This window comes from Crocuta crocuta, unplaced genomic scaffold (genome assembly GCF_008692635.1).
Source record: "Crocuta crocuta isolate KB4526 unplaced genomic scaffold, BGI_CrCroc_1.0 scaffold73, whole genome shotgun sequence".
In the NCBI taxonomy this organism is placed as follows: Eukaryota; Metazoa; Chordata; class Mammalia; order Carnivora; family Hyaenidae; genus Crocuta; species Crocuta crocuta.
This window is the reverse complement of record NW_027529443.1, coordinates 1,440,307-1,463,875: the sequence shown is the minus strand read 5'-3', so window position 1 is coordinate 1,463,875 and position 23,569 is coordinate 1,440,307. Positions and strand designations below refer to the sequence as shown.

Sequence of the window (23,569 nt, the reverse complement as noted above, 5' to 3'; positions counted from 1 at the left end):
CCCCCCCCCCCCCCAAAAAAAAAAAAAAAAATAAAAAAAAAAAAAAAAAAAGAACTTATCACATGTTATCACAACTTTCTGTCAAACATCAAAGAGCAGCAAGCTCTCCGACGTCAGGGACACGTACAAGTCATCTCTGCATCTTGAGCCTCGTTCCTATCATGTGGTGGAAGCTCAGAAATATAATTAGCAAATGAACATGTCCAACCCACCTCTGTGGAGACATGCAGACAAGCAGGAACTGTAACAACTCTAAACAGAACTTTAATAACTCAGGGTGTGGTCTCGGGCTTCAAGGTTGAATGGGCGAGGCCACAGGAACAGAGGAAGCGATCAGTAGGCTGTCTGAGACTGCTGCTGGCGGTAGCCACCCCGGCGCATGTAGCCCTCGTTTTTGCGGTAGCCGTCCTTCTGGTCTGCAGGACAGAGGAGAAGGGGAGGAGGTGAATGACAGCGAAGAGGCCGGAAGGGGGGGCCGGTACCCTGGGAGAGCAGAGAAAGAGAACCACTTACCCCGGAAGTAGCCGCCGTAGGTCCCCTGCTTGTGGTCAAACACCCGCTCGTTATTTTCCACCAGGCTGCCCAGCTTCTCGGCCAGCTGCAGAGCCAGGTTCTGTTGGGCAGTGGGCTCGGTGCGGTGCATCACCACGGTCTGCGTCGGCTGGTCCAGCGAGGCCTGATGGGAGGGAGACGGAGAACGGATGTGACACAGATCTCCAAGCTGACCGCAGAGTGCCACTCCAAACTCCCCACGACTCCACCCGCCTGGCCATTTATCACCCTGGCCTTACCATCAACTCCTCGTTAATGATCATCTTGCTGATGATGGAGTGCACGGTGGGGAGGTCCAGTTCAAACATGTCAGACAGTGTCTCCATGCTGTGGACAAAGAAGGCAGGAAGCAGGGAGCAATTAGGAGCTTCGACTACAAAGCTGGGGCCCCTGTGCCTCCTCAGGGCCCATCCTACCTGATGGAGTCATAGACACTGCTGTAGGTGAAGAGGTAGGTCCGCAGTGACTCTTCCTGGATCTTCCTGTGGGGAGAGAGGAGAGAGCGGGAACATCTTCAGGGAAGGAGACCAACCAGTCTTGTCTTTCCCACCCGGCACGGCCTTCCTCTCTGCTCACCTGACCAGCATGGTTCGGACTTTGTCAGCCTCGGGGAAGAGGTCCCACACTTTGCCATTCATCTTTTCATTGATGATAAAGCTGTGGCAAGTCTTCCAGTCGCCCATCTTCATAGCCTTCGAGGCAGCAACCACATGCTCCCTCATTGACTCAGGGGGACCTGAAAGGTTGGGAATGAGGCAGGGCCTAGGGAACATGGGAACATGGCTCCTGCCTTGAGCGCGGTTCAAGGAGGAACACGGGACAGGAGAGCAAACAACCAGACTAGGACTCTCCCAGCTCTCCATTAAACAGCCATGTGATTTTAGAAGTCACTTAATATCAGAATACATTTATTCAGACTAAATCAGCCTATGACATGTGTCAGGGGATTTGGTGAGCACCCTGAAAATGTTGGCAAATTGCTGTGTCTGTCCTCCTGTACATTTTCCTAGGAAAAGGCACAAAGGTTTCATCAGGTTCTTATGAGATTTCTTGACCTAAAAAAAATTCCTAATTACTCAACTAGAACAAGAGGTACCACATTTCATTTCTTCTTAGACCAGCGTCATGATTTTGAACGTATCTGCATATCACACCATTACAGCTGATTTTTCCTTAAAGATGAGCCAGGAAGAGAAAACATGGCAAACAGGAGTCACAGGAATTCCGAGTAGACAGGAGAGTGCAAGAACTGTGAAGACTGGAAATGGATGGCAGGTATAAAGAAACATGAACACGGCAGACCCTGGAATGGACAGCAAGCTCAAAGGTGTTAACAGAGCAGCCCCAAGGAGAAATATACGGATAAGGCTAAGCAAAAGGAAGAGACCACAACACTTCTGATCAGCTCCTACTCTGACTTTTAAAAGAGGTAACGTTAGAGGTTCAAAGACTATTTCGCTACAAAACCAACAGCAGTGCAGAGCTGAGACAGAAAGTGCCTTTGGTTTGAGACCATAATAGACAGAGCCTTAGTAAACCAGAGAGCCGTAAGCGATGCTAGAAACACAGAATTTCACTGTAAGTTTTCCAATGAAAGGAAAACAAAGTTTCACTACACAAGGCTGACAAAATTTGTAAAAGGGAGCACCTGCAGTTAACACAACCAGTAGAGGACGATCTGAGGGGACGTGGCTGTGGACAGGAAGCCTGGTCCCTCGCGAGTCCTTCAGATACCAACCCCACCGGCAAGGCACCATTTAAATTCCTTGCCCAGTGAAATCACAACCCATCCAACCCTTGGGCGGACTGATCAGATCTTCAAGTGATCAAAGGAACCAATGTTAGAGTCTCAAATGCCAAAGGTCTAGCTGGTTGGGAGAAAATAATATACACAAAGGGGAAAATGAAAAGAAAAAAAAAAGATTAGAGAGACACTTATCAGCTGTGGGAACCTTGGGTAAGTCACTTAACTCCCATGCCTCAGTTTCTTAACCAGAAAAAAAGGAGTTAATAATGGTACCCATATCACATGGTTATTACTAAAGACAATTAAATATTATCATTATTTATAAAACACTACCATTATTTAGAAAACACTTAAAAACCGGGCCAAAAAAAAAAGACTATGTAAGTTTATGTTAAATAAAAAATATCATTGGAGTCAGGTCATGGAGAGTCTGGACCTTACTCCACAGACCATGAAGAACTCTGGAAGGCGTCGGGGGTGTACAACAGCATAAATTTGGGAGAAGGATAATGCTGAGAGGGGGACTTGGATGTCTCGCCTGGTTAAGAGTCCAACTCTTGGTCTCAGCTCAAGTCTTGATCTGAGGGTCATGAATTCAAGCCCCACACTGGGCTCCATGCCGGGCGTGGAACCTTCTTTAAAAAATAAAAAGACAACGCTGGGAAACACTGACTGAAGAGAAGAATGACAGGAAGCTAGGAGCTTATCAATCTGGAGGCTAAGATGACGCGTCCCACGCACGCTACGGCAAGGGACCACAGAGACTACTGAATCGAAGGAACACTTAGATGTTACACGTGAAGAGATGATCTCATCAGACAGAATCATCTCGTGTGAAAGTTATCCCCTTTAGCCTCTCGTAATCCTCTGACTAAAAGGGAACCAGGGCCCAAACGAGCGAAGTCCGTGGCCCCGCACAGCCCTGCACTCACCCAGCAGGGGCTGCCGCTCGCCCACGCGCAGCTGGTGGTGGAACTGCTTGCTGATCATGCGCCGCCGGGCGTCGCTCTCGTGGGCAGCCATGTAAGGGATCTCCAGGAGCATGGCGGACACCAGGTAAACGCACTCCAGCAGCTCCAGGTTGATATGCAGGTGGAAGGGCACCTGGCGGCGCCGCTCCACCTTCTCCTGCTCCTGGTTGCGCTCCTGCAGGCTCCGCAGCAGCAGCCCCTGGCCCAGGAGCTCCTTGGCCCGGCCGCTTGACTGGATGTCCAGCAGGGCATTGTGGGCATCCTTGGTCAGGCCTTGGCGGAAAGCGCATATGCCCAGCTGCACCATGGTGCGGTTGTACAGGATCTGGGGACAAAGGGCAAGGTGCTCAGAAGTGACAACCACGAGGGAGGCTGTTCATCCGTTCAATAAATCTATACCGAGCACCTGCTGGTGCAGAGCACCGGGCTGTGGCTGGGGACAGGGAACAAAACACACAAGTTGCTATCCTTCCATGAAGCTTACATTCTAGGGATAAGGGTGTGGAGGCCAAAATCATCACAGTATGCAGACAGTGACTCACGCCAAGGAGAAAAATAAAACGGGGGAGTTAAGAAGGGAGTTTGCATGGTGGCAGTAACTCACAACTTTCTACAGGAGAACCAGGGAAGGCCTCATTTAGGAGGGAACGTTTAAATAGAAACCTGATAGAAAAAGTCATGCAGGAGAAGAGTATTCTTGAAAAAAGGAAAAGTCAATGCAAAGGCCTTATGGAAAAACTGTGCCAGGTGCACTCAAAGCACAAAGAGCACGATGCAGCCCGAGCCGGTAAAGATGTGAGCATACACCGGATAGGCAGGCACACGGGCTGGGAAGCCGCGTTAAGGAGGTTAAGATGGGATACCAGGGGTAGATTTGGGGAAAACAAGTGGTATAATCTGACTTAATGAGGTTCATCCTGGCTGCTGAAGGGAAAGGAAATGAGGGCAGAAGCAGAGACCAGGAAGATGATGGTGGCTCAGGCCAGAGGTAGCAGTGGAAATGAGTGGTCAGGTGTGGACTCTGAACAGGAATGGCTGGGGTTGAGATGCGGTACATGAGAGAAAAACAAGAATCAAGGACGACTCCGAGGCTTCTGGCCTAGGCAACTGAAAATATGGACTTACCACTAATTAAAACGGGAAGATTTTAGGTGGTGCAGATTTTGGGGGTGGGGGGAGGTAGATAAAATCTTTATTATAATAACAGAAGTATACAGGTCAGTATGAACACAGATGTAAAGGCCTGAAAAAACATTAGCAAACAAAATGCAGCACTATACGAAAGACATAATACATCATGATCAAGTGGGATGTATCTAGAAGGAAAAGCTGATACAAAAACCTAAAACCATAGTTACTGTGAACACAATAAAGGAGAAATCACTGCATCATTTCAGTAGATCCAAAAAAAAGCCCTGGACAAAATTCAAGATCTATTTAGGACAAAAATTCCTGGTCAGCTACAATCTGAAGAGAACTTCCTCAATCTGAGAAAATGTACCCACAAAAATGCTACAGGTGGGGCGCCTGGGTGGCTTAGTCGGTTAAGCGTCCGACTTTCGCTTGGGTCATGATCTCGCGGTTCGTGGGTTCGAGCCCCGCGTCGGGCTCTGTGCTGACTGCCAGCTCAGAGCCTGGAGCCTATTTCAGATTCTGTATCTCGCCCTCTCTCTGACTCTCCCCTGCTCACGCTCTCTCTCTCTCTCCTAGAAATAAATAAAACATTAAAAAAATTTAAAAAAAAATGCTACAGGTAACATTACACCAGTGGTAAAATGTTGACTCCTCCCCTAAGATTGGGGACAAGGCAAGGTGCCTGCTCTCAGTACTTCTACTCAGCACTAAGTACTGGAGATTTGAGCTATTTCAACATGGCAAGAAATAAAAAAGGAAAGGCCTAAAGACTGGCGTAGTAATAAAACTGTCAATATGCATATGACGTGACTGTTTCAGCAGAAAATCTGAAGGAATCTATTGACTACTAGACCAAATAAGTGAATTTAGCCAAACAGATGCATTCAAGGCCAAAATATAAAAATGAATTTTTTTTATATGCAAGTAGTTAATTAGCAATGGGAAACTGAGATAAAAAGTGCATTTAAGATAGCGCTGAAACTCAAAACATTCAGGAATGATTTCTTAAAAGATGTGTAATGCGCCTCTACAGTAAAATCCACAGAACACTGCAGAGAAACAAAAAGAGAAAAATGTGAAGATCAAAAGGTTCAATGTTGTTAAGATGCCAGTTCTCTCAAAATTCACTTAACAGATTCCATAATAGTCGAGCAGGCATTTTTGTGGAAATTGACAAAAGAATTTGAAAATTTATGCGGAAATGCAAAGGTTACAGAATATCCAGAGCATTCTTAAAATACCTGCCTCTATGGGCAGAACAATCAACACAGTGGGCCTAGCATAAGGACAAAGAGATGAATGAATGAAATAACAGACAGAAATATATTTACTGACTTCATACCATATATCAAAAGCATAGGTCTAAATGTGAAAGCTAAAACCCTTAAAAAATTTTTTTAATGTTTATTATTATTTTTGTGTGTGTGTGTGTTGAAGGCTGACCTTTAATAGATCATAGCAAGGGAGCTGCTCTACTACGTATGAAACGACCCTGTTTATTTCTAAGAAAGAGACAGGGAGAAACAGAGTGAGAGTCGGGGAGGGACAGAGAGAGAGAGAGGGAGAGAGAGAGAGAGAGAGAGAGAGAAACACAGAATCTGAAGCAGGCTCTAGGCTCTGAGCTGTCAGCACAGAGCCCGACACGGGGCTGGAACCCACGAACCGTGAGATCGTGACCTGAGCCAAAGTTGGGATGCTTAATCGACTGAGCCACCCAGGAGCCCCAATTATTTTATTTATTTTATTTTATTATTGCTGTCCAATAATAAAAAGATGGAACAATCCAATCTTGAAAACGGAGGGTAGGAGGGAGTTGACCAGACAGTTCATGAAAGAACAGGAATAAAGAAGGGCGCCAGGGTGGCTCAGTCGGTTAAGCGTCAACTTCAGCTCAAAGCATGATCTCACCGGTTTTGAGTTTGGGCCCCACATGGGCTGTGCTAACAGAGCAGAGCCTGCTTCGGATCCTCTCTCCTTCTCTTCCCACCCCCCACCTCTTCTTGCATGGGCACATGCAGACTCTCTCAAAAACAAACAAACATTAAAAAAAAAGATAACCTATAAATATAAAAAAGTAGTCAATTTCAGATTATCAAGGGAACAGAAACCAGCACCATAAGAAGTTGCTACTACACAACAAGCAACAGGGCTTACGTTAAGAAGACCGACAGTGCCAAATATCGACAAGGAATCGAATACCCACACGTTACGGCAGAAGCGTAGAGTGGGGTCAGCACTTCTGGGCTTCTTACAAAACTGGACACACACTGACACTATGATATAGCAATTCTACTCTTAACTCTTTACCCCAGAGAAAACATACAGCCACACGAAGGCTTATAAAATGCTCATGACAGCTTCTTTATAACAGCCCCACGCTGGAAACAGACCAGGCATCTACCAGAAAGCAAACGTATCAAGAACTTGTGATAAGTTCATACACTGAAACAAAAGAGAACAAGTGCAAGTGCTGTTCGAAAACGGCCACCACACGGGCTCACCGCGGGTTCACATCAACACTGCTTCACTGTTTTCTATACACGTTTACAGGATCTGCACCTAGATGCGGCCATGCCACTCCTCTATGAAAATGTCCCCAGAGCACCGCCACGCGTGCAGAGGTCCCACTATCCTGTCCCAACACATCATGCTGTGTCTTTCCTTAGTTTAACAACTTGCTACAGTTCTCCTCCTAATAAAATAAGAGCTCTCCTCATGCTCTGAACGAGACACACAGCAGGAATGAGAGCTGTGGGCTGCACCAGAGCTCCATCCCAGGGGGCTGCAGCCGTGTTAGGGCAGGACCCAACGTGCTCACGTGCAGGGGATCAGACAAAGCTGGCATCTGGGAAGGACCAAGCGTCGGCTCCTATCTGCACCAGCCAGACAGGCGGCTCCTCCGGCTGAGCCACTCTGCCCATAGACAGGGGCCTGGCCTGCTTTGCCCTCGGAAGCAGAGCGCCCCCTTCCCACCTTACCTGTACTGGGGGGTCCGCGTGCTGAATGTTGTCCTGTAGGTGGCTCATGAGCATGAGGTCGCGGGCCTGGTACCAGCGTGAGTGCAGGGCGTGGTGGTAGATGTGGCAGAGAATGGCGCACGTGCGGATGCGGTCTGTGCGGTCCTTGGCATAGATATACTTGCAAAGTCTCTCCATCAGCACAGCCGAGTCCTCGCCCTCGTTTTCTGCCTGGTCTTGCTCAGACTGGGGGGAGGGGTGGGATGACGTTGAAAGAAAAGACAATGGCTCAGGTCTCGGCGATCAAAGGGGAGACGCCATCCGGCCTCCCTCTCTGCTCCACCTCAGAGAATTCCCAGGGAACAGATGTGCCGCGAAGCCCTGACAGACGCATCCCTCACTCTGACATGCCATGGCTGCTAGGACTCACCTTCGAGGAGCCCTCAGGGGGGGTCAGCTGCCGCTGATGGGCCTTGTAGTCAAACTTGTAGTAGGTGTGGAGGATGCGCCTCAGATAGATGCGACAGATCTCCTCAGTGGTGCCCTTCTCCTCCAGGTAGCGCTGCACGCGCTCGATGATGGCACACACCTGCGCCTCGTCCTTCAGGTGCTCCACGTACTCTGGAAAGGACGGCACCCCTCATCTCAGCCAGGCACCTACCTTTCCTAACCACGTGCCCCCGATCAACCCAGTTAGCTCTCTGCGGCTTCTGCACCTGTCAGCAACATCTCTTCGGGGTGCCCTGAGAACACCATGCCCTCCCCGCACCTGCCACGCCCATCTCCCATTCATCGGCTGTGCTCTTCCGATAAGCTCCTCTCCCCAGTCCAACGGCCCCTGCCTTCCGCTGCCTCCTCCAACCACGATCTACCTCAGCCACCCCGCCTCTCGCTGCTGCAGGTCCCATTGTGAATTTCTACTGCATGCATTACATGATCCACAATTGTCTCATTCATTTACTTACTGAAATGCCTTCTCCTTTCTCCAGCACTAAATCGTAATCTCCATCCACCTGAAAGGCCTCTGGCTGACCTGTTCATCACTACCCACCCGACTCTGGGCCCATGGGCACGCTCCTATTTCACCGAGTAAATGTCCTGTATCTCCCCCAACCCAAACACCTCGGATCCAAGCTAAACAAGCAAAGTGGACTGAGGCTAGACCCCATAGATTCTCAAAGTGCAGTCTCCAGATGGCAGCATCACCTGGGGACATATGAGAAATGCAAAATTTGGAGCCCCTTCCCCAGATCTGTTAAACTGGAAGCCATGGGGGCAGAGCCTAGCCTCCTTCCAGGTCGTCGGTGTGAATGCCGGCTGAGGAAGGGCTGACTCCCCAGACGCTCTGCTAATGTAAGCCTTAGTTTCACTCCCTGCACCTTTCCTCTGATGCCCACCCTTGCCCAGGCTCACCTTGGGAGTGAGGATCAGTATTTTGCATTATTTTGGTAAATTCTTCATCCATTCGTTCCACCAGGGTTAGGATACAGCCACGTACACGCAGTGGCTGAAAAGGAAGGCAGAGGAGGAATAAATAACCAGATCTCAGTGTTGGACTTTATCCCTTCTGTCTCCACTGAGCCTTCCCGAGGAAAAACCACACACCTCCAATTAGCCTCCAATTTCTCTCTTTACCTGGTCAACATTGTGTAGGTTCTCACTCTCTTCCAGAATGTTCTCTCCAACAAAGATGTTGGGGTTTGCAAACAGGATGTCCATCAGCTCATTGATGCAGTCCAGGCACTTCTGCCACATCTCAGGCTGCAAGAGATCCGATGGTGGTCAGAGGCGTGAAGATGGAAGAAGCTGAGGCCTCCCAAGAGCTCCTTCACCAGGAATCCGCGGGGCCTTCAACTACCAAGATGGCTTCCAGAGCCCTGAGTTTTAAGACACTAAGCACCTCCCACTCCTAACCCACAAGCTCATCTGGGATGGTTCTTCTCCATTGCCCTCACCTTCATGTATGTGGCCAGGTTTGGGTTGTAGTCATAGAGAGAGGCGATGATGTTGAACTTGATCTTGACTATGACACCCTCCCCCAGGTTGTTTTCAGACGCAATCTGAACCAGCAGCTGGAGCAGCTCAATCTGGGCTGCACTGAAGGGGAGCACAGGTGGGTGAGGCATCAGATCAAAAACCCCCCTCCCGTCATGCTACGTGCCCTCTCCAGACAAGCAAGGCAGTGTCATTCCCGCTAACCCCCTAACCTCACCACCCGCGTACTTGCTTCCCCTTTATAAATTCCAACAGGAGCAGCAATAATGCTCACGACTGCCATCCTCTTTAGGCACCAAATAACTAAAGAAAGTGAGCATCATTTCTGTTCTACAGATAAGCAAACAATCCCAAAAGGTTTGGTGACTGGTTTAAGATCAAAGAGAGAGTAAACAGGAGAAAACGGATTGGTATGTTCCAAGTATATACCATCCCTTCAACCGTAACCACACACAAATCTTCCCCAAACAGCACTCTTTCCCCACCAACCTCAACCCATGTCTTAGAGAAAAAGAGCATTCCCAGCCCAGGCCCGTGAATCTTACCGATCGGTTCCCTTCTTGCCTCGTGCCTGTAGGATCTCATTCAGTTTCTTGATGACAACAGCATGGGTGATCTCAGTTCCCTTGGCAAACATCTTTGGTTTCTCCTAGGCAACACATGTCCCATCGTGGGCAAGCTGACAGAAACCCACTCTTGCCCTAACTTTTCTCCCAAGCTGACTGGGACCCAGGGGGGAGGGGGTACGGTGGGGGTACGCTCTCCCAAATTCCCATTTCCCAATTCACTTAATACTAACGTCCTCACCTTAACGAGGGGCACTCCCCCCCGGACCCTTTCCCACTCTCCGCCTTCATTGTCCTCCTCCTCCTCATCCAGGCGCTTAGATTTCCTATCGTGCTTCTTCTTGGCTTTGTCCTCCCGTTTCTTCTCGGCAGCCTTCTTGTCCTCCTCTGTGGTGGGGGCCCTGCCAGCAGACAGGGGAGAAGGTGAAAGACCAGTCCCAGTACACCTCTGAGGCTGCTTCTTCCCATGAACTTCCCCTTTCCCCTCATCCAGCCCCGGTTCAAGTTACACTCTATGAGAATGAGCTAGAGTCAACCGTAACCATAACCATAACCATAACCATAACCATAACCATAACCATAACCATAACCAAAGCAAGGACTATCAAGCATGTGAACTTGCCAGACTACTTACCAAGGTCTGTCACCATATCACACCCACTAAGAAACTTATAGGGGAAACAGTGTGGCCTGGTCTAATAGGGTAGAGGGGCGCACCCAGCCACGGGAGACACAGAAGCAGCCGGCCATGTTGTCCCATAGCTAACCTCTCAGGTTTTCCAGAAAAACCTATATCCATAAGCAACATAGTTGTCCTTTAATACTAGTTGCTCTATTCAGACCGATCTTTTCACCAGCCACCAACTAACCAGTTTGAACTCAGTGTAAAAGAACTGCTGTTCCCAGACTGTCTGCTCCCCGCTTATGACAATTAATCTAAATTCTGAATTAAAAAAACAATGTACGAGACAACAAAATTCCCCCACCAAAGTGACAAAGATCAAGGGCGATCCCAAAGTGGTCTTTTTTAAAAAAATTTTTCAATGTGTTATTATTTATTTTTGAGAGAGAGAGGCAGAGCATGAGTAAGTGAGGGACAGAGAGAGAGGGAGACACAGAATCTGAAGCAGCTCCAGGCTCTGAGCTGTCAGCACAGAGCCCGACGCGGGGCTCGAACTCACGAACTTCAAGGTCATGACCTGAGCCGAAGTCGGACGCTTAACCGACTGAGCCACCCAGGCGCCCCTCCCAAAGTGGTCTTAAGCCACTTGGTGTTTGAAACCATCTCGAGGCTTTAATACTTATATAATGAAATACAAACCCAACAACAGAGACAAATTAACTCAAACTTTACATAGATACTGATGAAAAAATCTTTCCAGTCTCAACAGACATTCAAATTATCCATAATAATCACCAACTACCTTTATTTGGGGGTGTGGGGGAGCGAGAGAGCGAGGTGGGCACGCACGAGCAGGGGAAAGGGGCAGGAGAAAGAGAAACTTAAGCAGGCTCCGCACCAAGATGGGGCTCAATCCTACAACCCTGGGATCGTGACCTGAGCTGAAATCAAGAGTCGGTTGAGTCCCCCACTTCAGCGGAGGTCATGATTTCGAGGCTCATGAGTTCCAGCCCTGTTATCAAGCTTGCTGGTGTCAGCACAGAGCTCGGTTCGGATCCTCTGTCCTCCTCTCCCTGACTCTCCCCGACTTGCACTCTCTCAAAACTAAACAGTAAAAAAATACAAATTAAAAAAAAAAATCTCATTTCAATTGCCTAAAAGGTGTGAATATATTTGATAAATAGTTTATACATTTGCCAGCTGGATTCAACTTTTCTCCTTGCCAAAGGACGTATCCCGAAACTCTTAATAATCGCTTGTTCCTTTTCTCTCCATACAACTGCCATACTTTCCAATGACAAAAACTCACTTTATAGGTAGAACATTTGGCAAGCATGCAAAGTATGTTCGTTAAACTGAAACCTCTTGGTCATATCATCCCTAAAGCTCGGAGAAGATCAAACCACCTAGTGCTATCTTAAAACCAATGCAGCTTAAACTTCAAAAGATCTTCATCTTTCTCAGCCTAAAGTTTTACTCCTAGCCTTAAGGATGTTGGGATTTATGTTTCAAAAACACAACAGACTCTCGCCCTATGAAACTTTTTAGTTTTATTTTTTAAAGATTTTATTTTTCAGGGGCGCCTGGGTGGCTCAGTTGGTTAAGCGTCCGACTTCGGCTCAGGTCATGATCTCACGCTTCATGGGTTCGAGCCCCGTGTCGAGCTCTGTGTTGACAGCTAGCTCAGAGCCTACAGCCTATTTCAGATTCTGTGTTTCCCTCTCTCTCTGACCCTCCCCTGCTCACGCAGTCTCTCTCTCTAAAATAAATAAGGCATTAAAAAAAATTTTTTTTTAAGATTTTATTTTTCAGTAATCTCTATACCCAACATGGGGCTTGAACTCACAACCCTGAGATCAACAATGGCACACTCCACGACTGAGCCAGCCAAGCATCCCTTTCACCCTACAAAATTCTAACTGAAAGACTAAAACTTGACTAGACCTCTCCCCTATGACAGATTATACTTTGGCATATTAACACGTTATTAGAAATCATCAGAGAACTAATGTTTACACTCTCAGTTATATATCCAACAGACACAAGCTACTTCTCCAAAGGAACGCCACCAAATACACTTCTTTTTAAATACACAGCCAATACACTAAAGATATGTTTTTAATGTTAATTATTTTTAAGAAAGAGAACGAGAGCAAGGGGGGATCGAAGCAGACTCTATGCTGAGAGCAGAAAGCCCAGTGCGGGACTTGAACTCACAAACCATGAGATCATGACCTGAGTCGAAGTCAGACACTTACCCGACTGAGCCACCCAGGTGTTCCAAGACTAAAGATGTATTCATCTTTTTTGCCTTTTTTCTCCACTGCTAACCTCTTCGACAATTAAGTATTATCTTCGTTTCAAAAAAAATCTCAATTGCTCACCGTTGGAAGGTCATCAAAAGGGCAAGACTGGCACTTAACCACTGAGCTGGACACAGGCAAACAGGAGGCTCCTTTCCCTCGCCCCTGTCCCTGCAAGGTGCATTCTGCCCACCATTCCCACTCGGGGGCCGTTTCAAGAATGCTGCCTCGTAAGTGAGGTGTTAAGACCATCTGAACCACGAATGTGACACTAGCACATGAAGATCTCTATTATATAAACGTCTGTGATGCCGGTGGGCAGGGTGGAGACACTTGTCTCAAACCTCCTTCGAGAAGTCTCGTACAGGAGTCCCCATGCTTTCTAAATCTGCCACATACACCTGGATTGTCTACCTCTTGGTTTGTCCTTTCCCTGCCCTCCATCCCTGCCCTCCATGTACACGGATCGGTTTCAGATTTCACCCTCAGAACTCCCAAGGTTGTGAACCAACACATCTCACATGGCAGGCAGTCAATGAATATCTGCAGAATGAATGGGGGGGGAAAAAAAAGAGTCTAACGTGGCAATTTATCAATTTATCAGAAGGGATCTAAGCCATTAGATTTCATTAGTTTGTACTTGAGAATTCCTACCCCAATTACAAATCCAGAACCATTACTGTATAATCTGTCATTTATCTCTTAATGTGGTTCATACAGCAAGTTAAATACATCTTTTAGCCCCAAACACACAGTAATTTCCTTAGCTAAGAACTAATTAATCCTAAATAAAGACCATAATAAACTCAGTCAAGCCTATAATAAGAATGTGCAATGAATAACATCTTATTGTACCTGAATAAATACTCTGAAAAATAAATCAATTAAAAAAAAAAAAAGCCAGGGCATTTGAAAAGTGGCTCAGTTGGTTGAGTGCCCAACTTCGGCTCAGGTCATGATCTGTTTGTGGGTTTGAGCCACGTGTTGGGCTCTGAGCCTGGGGCCGGCTTTGGATTCTCTCTCTGTCTCTGTGATTCTGTCTCTCTGCCCCTCGCCCACTCGTGCTCAGTCTCTCTCAAAAATAATAATTTAAAAAAAGCCACTTGTGGCTGAACACCTGACTCTTGATTTTGGCTCAGGTCATGATCCCAGGATTGAAGGATCAAGTCCTGCATTGGGCTCTGTGCTGAGTGTGGAGCATGCTTGGGATTCTTTCTCTCTCTCCCTGCGCCTCTTCCCTTCTCAAGTGCTCTCTCTCAGAAAATAAACAATAGAAAAAGAAAAAAGCTACATGTTGAAAAAAGCTATTAAATTTAAAAGTTCACTATACTGGGGCACCTGGGTGGTTCAGCTGGTTAAGCATCTGACTCTTGAGATCAGCTCAGGTCATGATCTTGGGTCATAAGATCAAGCCCCACACGGGGCTCCACACTAAGCACGGAGTCTGCTTGAGATTCTCTCTCCCCCTGCCCTACTCACACATGCAAGTGTGCACATGCACTCTCTCTCAAAATAAATAAATATAAAAAAGTTCACAAAACTGGGGTACTTGGGTGGCTCAGCTGGTTAAGTGTCCGACTCTTGATTTTGACTCAGGTCATGATCTCATGGTTCATGGGTTCAAGCCCCACATGGGGCTTGGTGCTGAAAGTATAGAGCCTGTTGGGATTCTCTCTCCCCCCATCCCGTTCTGTCTCTCTCTCAATACAAATAAACTTCCAAAAAAGTTCACTAAACTGATTCTTTTTAAAAGACTGTTTCTTTTTTTTTTTTTTTTTTTTTTTTTTTTTTTTTTATGTTTTATTTATTTCTAGGAGAGAGAGAGACAGCATGAGCAGGGGAGGGTCAGAGAGAGAGGGAGTCACAGACCGAAAGAGGCTCCAGGCTCTGAGCTGGCAGTCAGCACAGAGCCCGACGCGAGCCCACAACCGCGAGATCATGACCTAAGCAAAAGTCGGATGCTTAACCGACTAAGCCACCCAGGTGCCCCTTAAAAGACTGTTTCTTATAACATCTGTGATTGTCCTCATATTTTCTGCCCAAAACCACTATCTTAAATATCCAGGTGCCTTAATGTTGCTAAATAGCCTTATCCCTAATGAAAAAGAGACAAACTCTTGAGATTAAACCCACTCCTTTATACGCTTGTTTTAATCAGAGAAATGAAAGCTGAGGGGTAACTAGGTGGCTCAGTCAGTTATGCGTCCGACTTCTGATTTCGGCTAAGGTCATGATCTCTCACTTGTGAGATCGAGCCCCAAGTGAGATAGAGCACTGAGCCTTGAGCCTGCTTGGAATTCTCTCTTCCTCTTTCTCTTCCCCTCCCTCTCTCACCCACCCAGGCTCTTTCTCTCAAACTAAATAAATTTTAAAAATTGAAAGAAAAAATGAAAGCTGAGAATTTCTGATGAGGAAAAGGGTATATAGACTGGCTTAATATGGAGACGGTGAAAAATAATCCTGCAGACATTATGGAAAGACTATCTTGCTTCCAAAAAACCCATTAACAACTAACGTTATGGCTGGCTGGCTGAGTTAATGAAAAAATACATGCAATCAAAATTCAGTGTTCCGGATCATCTGTGGTTTTTGTCTTTTCTTCTTGTTCTTTTTTCTCTTTTGTACATCTTTTTTTCCCCCGTGGTTGGAAATCAATCTTAAAAATTGGTCTTACGTGGTGTGCCTGGGTGGCTCAGTCGGTTAAGCATCCGACTTCAGCTCAGGTCATGATCTCACAGTTCGTGGGCTCGAGCCCCGCGTCAGGCCCTGTGCTGACAGCTCGGAGCCTGGAGCCTGCTTCAGATTCTGTGTCTCCCTTCCCCTCTGACCCTCCCCTGCTCATACTCTCTCTCTCTCTCTCAGAAATAAATAAAACGTTAATAAAATATATTTGAAAAAAAAATAAATAAAAGACATTAAAAATTTTTTAAATAAAAGAAAAAAACAAAAACCAAAAAAACCCCACACATATGGCATCAGAAGTGTCGTAAGTAAACACAAGTCAGATATGCGTGCTCGCTGGACTTGACTGGTCAAGTCGAGCACAGAATAAAAGAATGCTTCCCTCTGCCTGGTCCTCTGTAGTGGCAGGGAACTCACTACCTCTAGAGCAACACAAACCTAACTTCTGAAATCAGAGCAAATCCCGCAAACAACAACAGTTCCTGTAGGAACACAGCACATTACCGGGCGCTCCATGCTGGACCCCTATGAGGTGCCCCGGGGCCACTCTCACCCTGACCTCAGAGGAAGAACTGGAAGCCTAAGGTTAAGTAACTGAGCAAAGTTGACAGCTACCACAGGACTAAGGGTTGAAACCAGAATCTAAACCAGTTTCCTTCCCATCCTCTTCCAAGACGGTCCCGGCCAAGTTCATGAAGGCCTGCTGCAGTCTCTGTGTCACACTCTACCAGGTTCTCAGGGAGAGAGGTCAGAGTGGCAGTGCAGCGTGGCAGCCGCAGGCTCAGCCACTGCCCTACATCATTATGCTTAACTACCCTTGGAGGTAGGGTCAAGTGGCCCTCATTTTACAGGTGAGAAGACCTGGAAAGGGGAAATATACTGGAAAGGCCCAGTACCGCACGCATGGCTAGTTGAGGCCAGAAGTCGCACTCAGTCCACATACAGAGCATCATGTCACAGTTAAGTATCTGCCTCTGGGGGTGCCTGGGTGGCTCAGTCAGTTAAGCCTCCGACTTCGGCTAAGGTCATGATCTCACAGTTCGTGGGTTTAAGCCCTGCGTCGGGCTCTGTGCTGATAGCTCAGAGCCTGGAGCCTGCTTCAGATTCTGTGTGTGTGTGTCTCTCTGACCCTCCCCTTCTCATGCTCTGTCTCAGTCTCAAAAATAAATATTAAAAAAAGTTAAAAAAATAATCTACCTCTGAGGCTTTCAAATCCCATCCTTAATCTTGTGAGACCCATTAGCTTTGTGACCTTAGCCATCCAACATACTTGACCCCGAGATCCCTCCATTTGCCTGCACAACCTAAAAGGATCCCCGTGGAAAAAGCAACAAGCTTCAAGATGGTGCCAGGCATTCCCACCCTTCCCACTGTCACCTGAGGCACCCCTACTTTTCCTACTTTTTAAGGAATCTTGAGGCCAGCACGGTCTGTTTTCCTTCTTCCTCCTCTGAGTCTGAATCAGAAGACGTGGAACCCGTGTCCCAATCTTCATCATCCTCTGAATCTTCTGAGTCCTCATCTTCATCCTTATAGAAATAAGAGCATCAGGGGTGCCTCGGCGGCTCAGTTGGTTAAGTGGCCTACTTCGGTTCAGGTCATGATCTCACAGCTCATGAGTTCGAGCCTCACATCAGGCTCTGGGCTCTGGTGCTGACAGCTCAGAGCCTGGAACCTGCTTCGGATTCTGTGTCTCCTTCTCTCTGCCCCTCCCCCACTCACAGTATGTCTGCTTCTCTCTCTCAACAGCAGAAGGACGACGGGGAGACTGACTGGCTTCCCTGCTCTCCCAGCTGACACATGTTCCAGGGATTTCCAGGAGCAGAACAAGAGTGGTCATTTGTGAATCGGCACATGAAGAGCTGGACTGGACCACTGAGACGCAGCAAGAAGGGCTGACTTGCGCCAGGGACACACAGCTCCCCAGGCGCAGAGCTGGGCCCCGAATCTAGTTCTCTATGTCCCAGGTCACTCAGCGCTCTAATCCAAGAGGAAGCCAGTTCCCAAACCAGACACTCCTAACCCCACCCCTCCCAGCCCTAGGATTCTGGGGTCTTTTCCCCAGGGAGCCAAGCACAGTCCACAGCAGGCAAATTGCCCTTTGTAGTCTCACCCTGGCTCTTACCTCCATTTTTTTGAGGAATTTGCGACTGTCTCCAGAAGGGGCTTCTGATTTCTTCTTTAGGAACGCTGCGGCGCTGACTCCGTCCTCGTCCTCATCCTCATCTGAAGAGGCTGGTGGGAAAGGAAAGAGGAGACAGCCAGGTGGTAAAGAGCAGAGCTGAGGGGCCACCAAGAAACCAGGCCAAGAGAACCCCCAACTTTGGACTTCTATCCACTGGCAGGAAGGGTGTGTCCCCTCTCACCTTCTGAATCCTCCTCATTCTTCTCAGCATCTTCATCTGCAGACTGTTCGGGATTCTTGACAAAGGCAAACGAGACTGTAACTGACGATGCCTGCCAAGCACCACCCTCTCCTACCCCTTCACCCCAGACAGTTGTGACCCGATTCCTTCTCTAGTCACAACTTCCATCTGTAAATGCTTTTCTTTCTCACTTGGGGGGGGGTCCCTGGCCCCACAGTTCAGAAGGTCTGCCTCTAGCATCCCTACCTGCTTATAGTTTGTAATATGGGACTCAAAATCTCGGTTGTATTTTCGGATCTTCTGGCGTAGGGTGCTCAAGGCCTTGGCATTGTTCTTGTTCATCTTCTTCTTCCCTTCTTTATCCTCCCATAGCTAAAGGAACGATGAGGGGAGAAAGCGAGAATGGGGATTGGCGACTAAGCAGTATTTTCCTAACCTTCAGTAAACCATCCTGAGTGCTGCTATCTGCGTACCATCTGTACCACTTACCAACCGTATTTGTTATCTTTTAAGAATAAAAGACCCTTTGGGCATCACCACCAAATGAAGAAAACCACAAATAAATAACATAAAACTAAACAGGATTAAAATTCTTGGCCAAAAAAGGTCCCCCTCCTTGCTTCATCCCTCTTTTTCTCATGTTCCAGGAAGTACCGTATACACAGGACACGCCAAGAGGAGACAGGAGCCCTGGGAGCGGGTTAGGAGCAGGCCGTAGGCCCGCAATCCCCCCTGTACGCCTCCTCACCGCCAGGAGCCACACCTCATTAAGATAGTCCTCCAGGTCAGCCAGGATGCGGATATAGAACCGGGGGACACCTTCCTTGTCCACAATGCTCTTAGCCTTCCCATACGCTTTTCCCAGGAGCTCAAACTCTTCCAGGCACTTGGTGACATCCCGAATCTTCATGGCATTACGGATGGTTCGGATGAGGTTGGTCAGCTCCTCAAACCTAGATTGGGAGCCCAAAATCGCTTTGGACACGCGCGCCAACACCAGGAAACCCACTATTGCTGCAGAGAGTCCCCAGCATCCGGTGTCCCCCTGGCCTCACCTTTTGTCCTTGGCACTTCGGACAACTCTCTTGGTATCTTCTTCATCCTCACTGAGCAGCAACGGCCTGTTTGAAAGAATACAGATCACTAAACTCCCTTCCTTGCTCTAGTCTTTTCAAGTGATCTCTAGTTCCCTTCTCAGACGGGGCAGAAAAATGCAATTATTCAAGCCATCACACCACACTCATCTTTGATTGGTCTTCAAAACCTCATCATATATAACTCAATCACTTAAGCCTACTTCAAGTATGCCCTTTTTCAAATTGTTGCACATACAAAAACGACCAACTCCAGAGCGCCTGGGTGGCTCAGTCGGTTAAGCATCCAACGTTGGCTCAGGTCATGATCTCACAGTTTGTGAGTTCGAGACCCGCCTCAGGCTCTGTGCTGACAGCTCAGAGCCTGGAGCTTGCTTTGGACTCTGCATCTCCCTCTCTCTCTGCCCCTCCCATGCTCATGCTCTGTCTCTTTCTGTTTCTCAACAATAAATAAATGTTAGAAAACTAATTACATGAAGACACAAGTAACTAAGCACCAAAAGAAAAAAAAAAGAAGGTACTTCAACTAGAATGAATGGAAATGGCTTTAAGGAGGTGGTACTTGAATTAGATCACAGAAAGCAATGTTTCCCAGAGTGTGAGAGGTCAATGGCAAGGGAAAAGTCTGTGGCTTTAACAGCTCCGTTACTAGCACCTTCCTCTAATAAGACCACAGACAGCATTCAACCGGCAATATACTTCTACTCTTTTCCTTCCATTTTATTAATTTTTCCAATTATTTTCTATTTTAGAAGAAGTGATGTTGGTTTTCTGGTCATGGCAATGATAAAAAATCGTATGCAGGTAGGTACACATGTATACCTGTGTGTATTTTCCAACAGCAGCACAGGAATATAGAAAAGGTCAAAGTGACACGTGTAGGAAGGAAGTTGGAGAAACAACATTCCACTGTTTCAAAAGGTGAAAAGAATTTTAATTTTCAGAGATAGGAAAAGAGTCTTTAAGTGAACATAGAAAACAGAAAAGAAAAGAAAATAGGTGTTTATGAACCAGGGTTTCAAAGCCACATCAAGCAGCTCTTGAATACCAAACGAGAAATTTGGGTTTCTTTTCGTGAACAGGATTTTTTGGTGGTAAGAATAACTACGACTTTTGCTGGAGTCCGATGATGACGAGCGGAGAAGCGGTACAGATGCTGTTGACATATAAGCCGGTTAGGAAGCTGATGTAACAGACCCAGCCAGTGGGAAACCTCTGACTCTATCCCTGGTACCCGGCGGGTGGACTCCCAAGTTCACAGCACCGCGAAGCATGAAGGCTGTCCCACCAACACTAGTCTGGTTCCTCACAGTCTCGAAACGCTCGCGATCCTCTGAACTCGCTCTCGCCCCCACTTCACTCCCCTCCCACATACGCGGCCCGGCGGAGCCCGCCGAACCCCGCACGCCCCGACTGTTCACCATCGCGCAATCCTCCCACTTACTGTTTGCCGTAGTTGCCCCCGACAGGTTTGGTGACGAGCTCTTCCCCCGACAGGGAGGACTCTGACTCGCTGTCCGAACCGGTGGTGAAAAACCGCGACATGGCGACGGGCTGAGAGGCTGCGGCGGACGCAGCGGGACCTGCGGAGAGAGCCGGAGTCACAGGCCACAAGAAGGGACCGAGGTCGTTACCTCCCGACTCCCACCTCTCACTGTCCCCGCAAGCAACCCGATCTGCGTCCCCTCCTCAAAGAACAAGGCCCAAGAAACACACACCGTCGGAGCTCGCGAGTCACACCGCGTAACCGGAACAAGCGAAACGGAAGGAGAGGGAAGGCGGGACACTTACGTCATTTCCGGGAGATGCAGCCGAACTACACCGGGGACTACAGTTCCCAGTGGTCTTCGCGCCACTCAGGGGGCAGAGACAGGCCTGACGTCACCTTGGCAGGCAGGGCGGTTCCTCAAGAGTCTCCCAGCCAACTGCGCGATGTTGTCACGCTTTACTACTCAGTTACTCAGCCTCACCCGGCGGAATCAGAATTTCGGGGCCGGAGGTTTACTTTTTTTAAAGTGTCCAGGTAATACTGATGAACTGCTAGATTTTGGAGCTAGCCTTAGATAAAACTTCGAATCACACTTTGAATTCAAATCCTACCTCCACCACTTTGTGTGTATTTAGGCAAATTTCCTAATCTCTCTGCGTTTCATTCTCCCCGAACTATAAAATGACAATAATAGCACCTACCTCATGGGGTGTATGAGAGTTAAATGGCTTAGTAGATGTGAAGCATTTAGGACAGTGCCTTGTATAAAATAAGCATATAATAATTAGCTAGTATTCACTCATTATTCCACGAATATTCATTTACCAAGCATATACCATGAACTAACAGTGTTCTAGGCACTGGGTACAGCAGTGAACAAGACAGAAATGGTCCCTAATTGCACAAGGAACTCATAGCCTATTGGAGTAGCATAAATTCGCAAGTAAGCATAATTTCAGATAGTAATAAGCACCATAAAGATATTAAAGTAGCTGATTTGGTGGGAAAGTTATTTTGGATAGGAAGGTCAGGGCCTCTTTGAAGAGGTGACCTTTGAGTTGAGATCTAAATGAGAAAAAGAAGGGAGCCATGCAGAAGAGCATTCCTAACTCTTCTAGGAAAGGGAAACAACAAGTGCAAAGGCCCTGAGGCCACATTCTGGGAGTAAAGAGAATGCCAGGATGCTGTCAGCAAAGTTAGCAGGCATTAATAGTATAGTAATAGATAATATCAGATCATATAGGTCCTTCTAGTCCTGTGGATTTAAATCCAGGTGGATTGAGGAAACCATCAGCAGGGGTTTTACCAGCACAGGGACTGTCTTACATTTTTAAAGGTAGTTTCATTCATTCAGTATTTACTGCATGTCTGGGCCGGTGTTTAGCATTGGAAGCACAATGCTTCTCTTAAAGAAAAGTAGCAATTAGCAGCACTGAAAGGAAAGAAGGAGGCCACTTTGAGTAGGGAAAAGAATATGAAAATCCTGGAGACAGGAGAGCTCAGGGCACATTCAGCAGCTGGTATACTGGGGTTAGAATGTGGCAGGGCCTCTCCGCACATCTTGGCCAGTCATCCCTGTTCTTCCCTTCTCCCTCTTTCTGTCTCAGTCTCACTCTCTTTTCCTCCCTCCTTTCCCCTCTCCCCACAGGCCCATTTGATTCCTGACATCAACCTTATCACCTCCCCAAACAAAAAGAATGCATTGAAATTGTCAAAGGAGCCCAAGGTAAAGGGGAAAGGAGGTTGGATGAGATAAAGATCAATGTCACTGAAGATGAAGAAATGCAAATTCATGCCAAAGGAAAGCTACTGATTTTAGTGTGGTTTCCTGTTATTCTCCAGACCCTGACAATTTGCAAAAAAATATATATATATATCATCTCATACTCAATTTTTTAAACCAATCTGTAACTAACTCAGTATGAAAAATATCAATTGACAGGGAGGTTTTTTTTTTTAGTAAACTTTTTATTGAAGTGTAACATAGGTTCAGATGGTAAGTGTACAGGTTGATGAATTTTCTTTTTTTTCCAAAAAAAAATTTTTTTATGTCTTTATTTTTTATTTTGAGAGGGAGGGACAGAGAGAGAGAGACAGAAAATCTGAAGCAGGCTCCAGACTCTGAGCTGTCAGCACAGAGCCTGATGTGGGGCTCGAACCCATGAACCATGAGATAGTGACCTGAGCAGAAGTTGGACGCCTAAGCAACTGAGCCACCCAGACGCCCCAATTTTGCAGCTCTTTTTATAAGGCACATGGACTCATCTCATTTTTTTTTTCAGAGAAAGAGAAACCAGGGGAGAGGGGCAGAGGCAGAGAGAGAGAGAGAGGGAGGGAGGGAGGGAGGGGGGAGAGAGACAGAGAGAGAGAGAGAAAATTTCAATCAGGCTTCATGCTCAGTGTGGAGCCCAATGTGGGGCTCATTGCCATGACCCTGGGATAATGACCTGAGCCAAGATCAAGTCTGGCTGCTGGATGCTTAACAAGCTGAGCCACCCAGATGCCTTTACAACAACCCTTTAGAGAAGAGCATAGTGACACCTAGAAGGTCAAATGACTTGCCCAAGATCACACGGCTAGCCCATATTCCAACCCAAATATTCTTTTACAGCCATCAAAACTGTTGAGAGCTTTTCTGTTTTAGAGCTAGAGCCTCACGATGTTTGAGTGAAAAAAACAAATTTGGTCTTCCAAATAGGATGGATGGGAATGAGGACAGCAGAGTAAAGAAAAGCTGAGAATTTCTTCCTTTACGAGCAGAACTGGGCTTCATAAACTGGAGCCAAGCACAACATGGGCGTTTTTAATAGGTGAATTTTGTTAATGCCTAGATTTTGATGGGGTCCTTCGTGGCCGCAGGGCAGGAAGCACACCCTGGCAGAGCTTTGATCAGTCCAGTGCCTACAGCTCACGCGGGCGTCACAGTCCCCTTGGCAGATCGCTTCTCTCTGAATGCCTGTAGTCATGCAGCCAGCAAGCCGAAAGGTGTTAGTCATCGCTGGCATTTGAACGGCGATTTCATATGCATAAAGGCATCTGAAATTCATGACAAACCTGTAGGCAGGCTGGAAAAGCAGCTACTACTAACCTC

The 23,569-nt window shown here is 47.2% G+C and overlaps 1 protein-coding gene across 1 annotated transcript; it reads right to left on the bottom strand.

The window, feature by feature from the left end:
• Positions 1-242: 242 nt before the first annotated feature.
• On the bottom strand, positions 243-20,750 carry LOC144228576 (eukaryotic translation initiation factor 3 subunit C). Its single transcript, XM_077760442.1, has 21 exons — positions 20,708-20,750; positions 20,434-20,572; positions 18,951-19,016; positions 18,659-18,848; positions 18,142-18,267; positions 17,896-17,950; positions 17,655-17,764; positions 16,931-17,058; positions 10,164-10,323; positions 9,902-10,005; positions 9,317-9,458; positions 8,997-9,122; positions 8,775-8,868; positions 7,792-7,982; positions 7,383-7,607; positions 3,232-3,595; positions 1,129-1,288; positions 969-1,034; positions 792-879; positions 514-676; positions 243-416 (listed from the first exon to the last, which is right to left on the bottom strand). Exons 2-21 carry the CDS (start codon positions 20,532-20,534, stop codon positions 334-336), a joined length of 2,742 nt encoding a protein of 913 aa, XP_077616568.1. The 5' UTR covers positions 20,535-20,572; positions 20,708-20,750; the 3' UTR covers positions 243-333.
• Between the last annotated feature and the right edge of the window lie 2,819 nt (positions 20,751-23,569).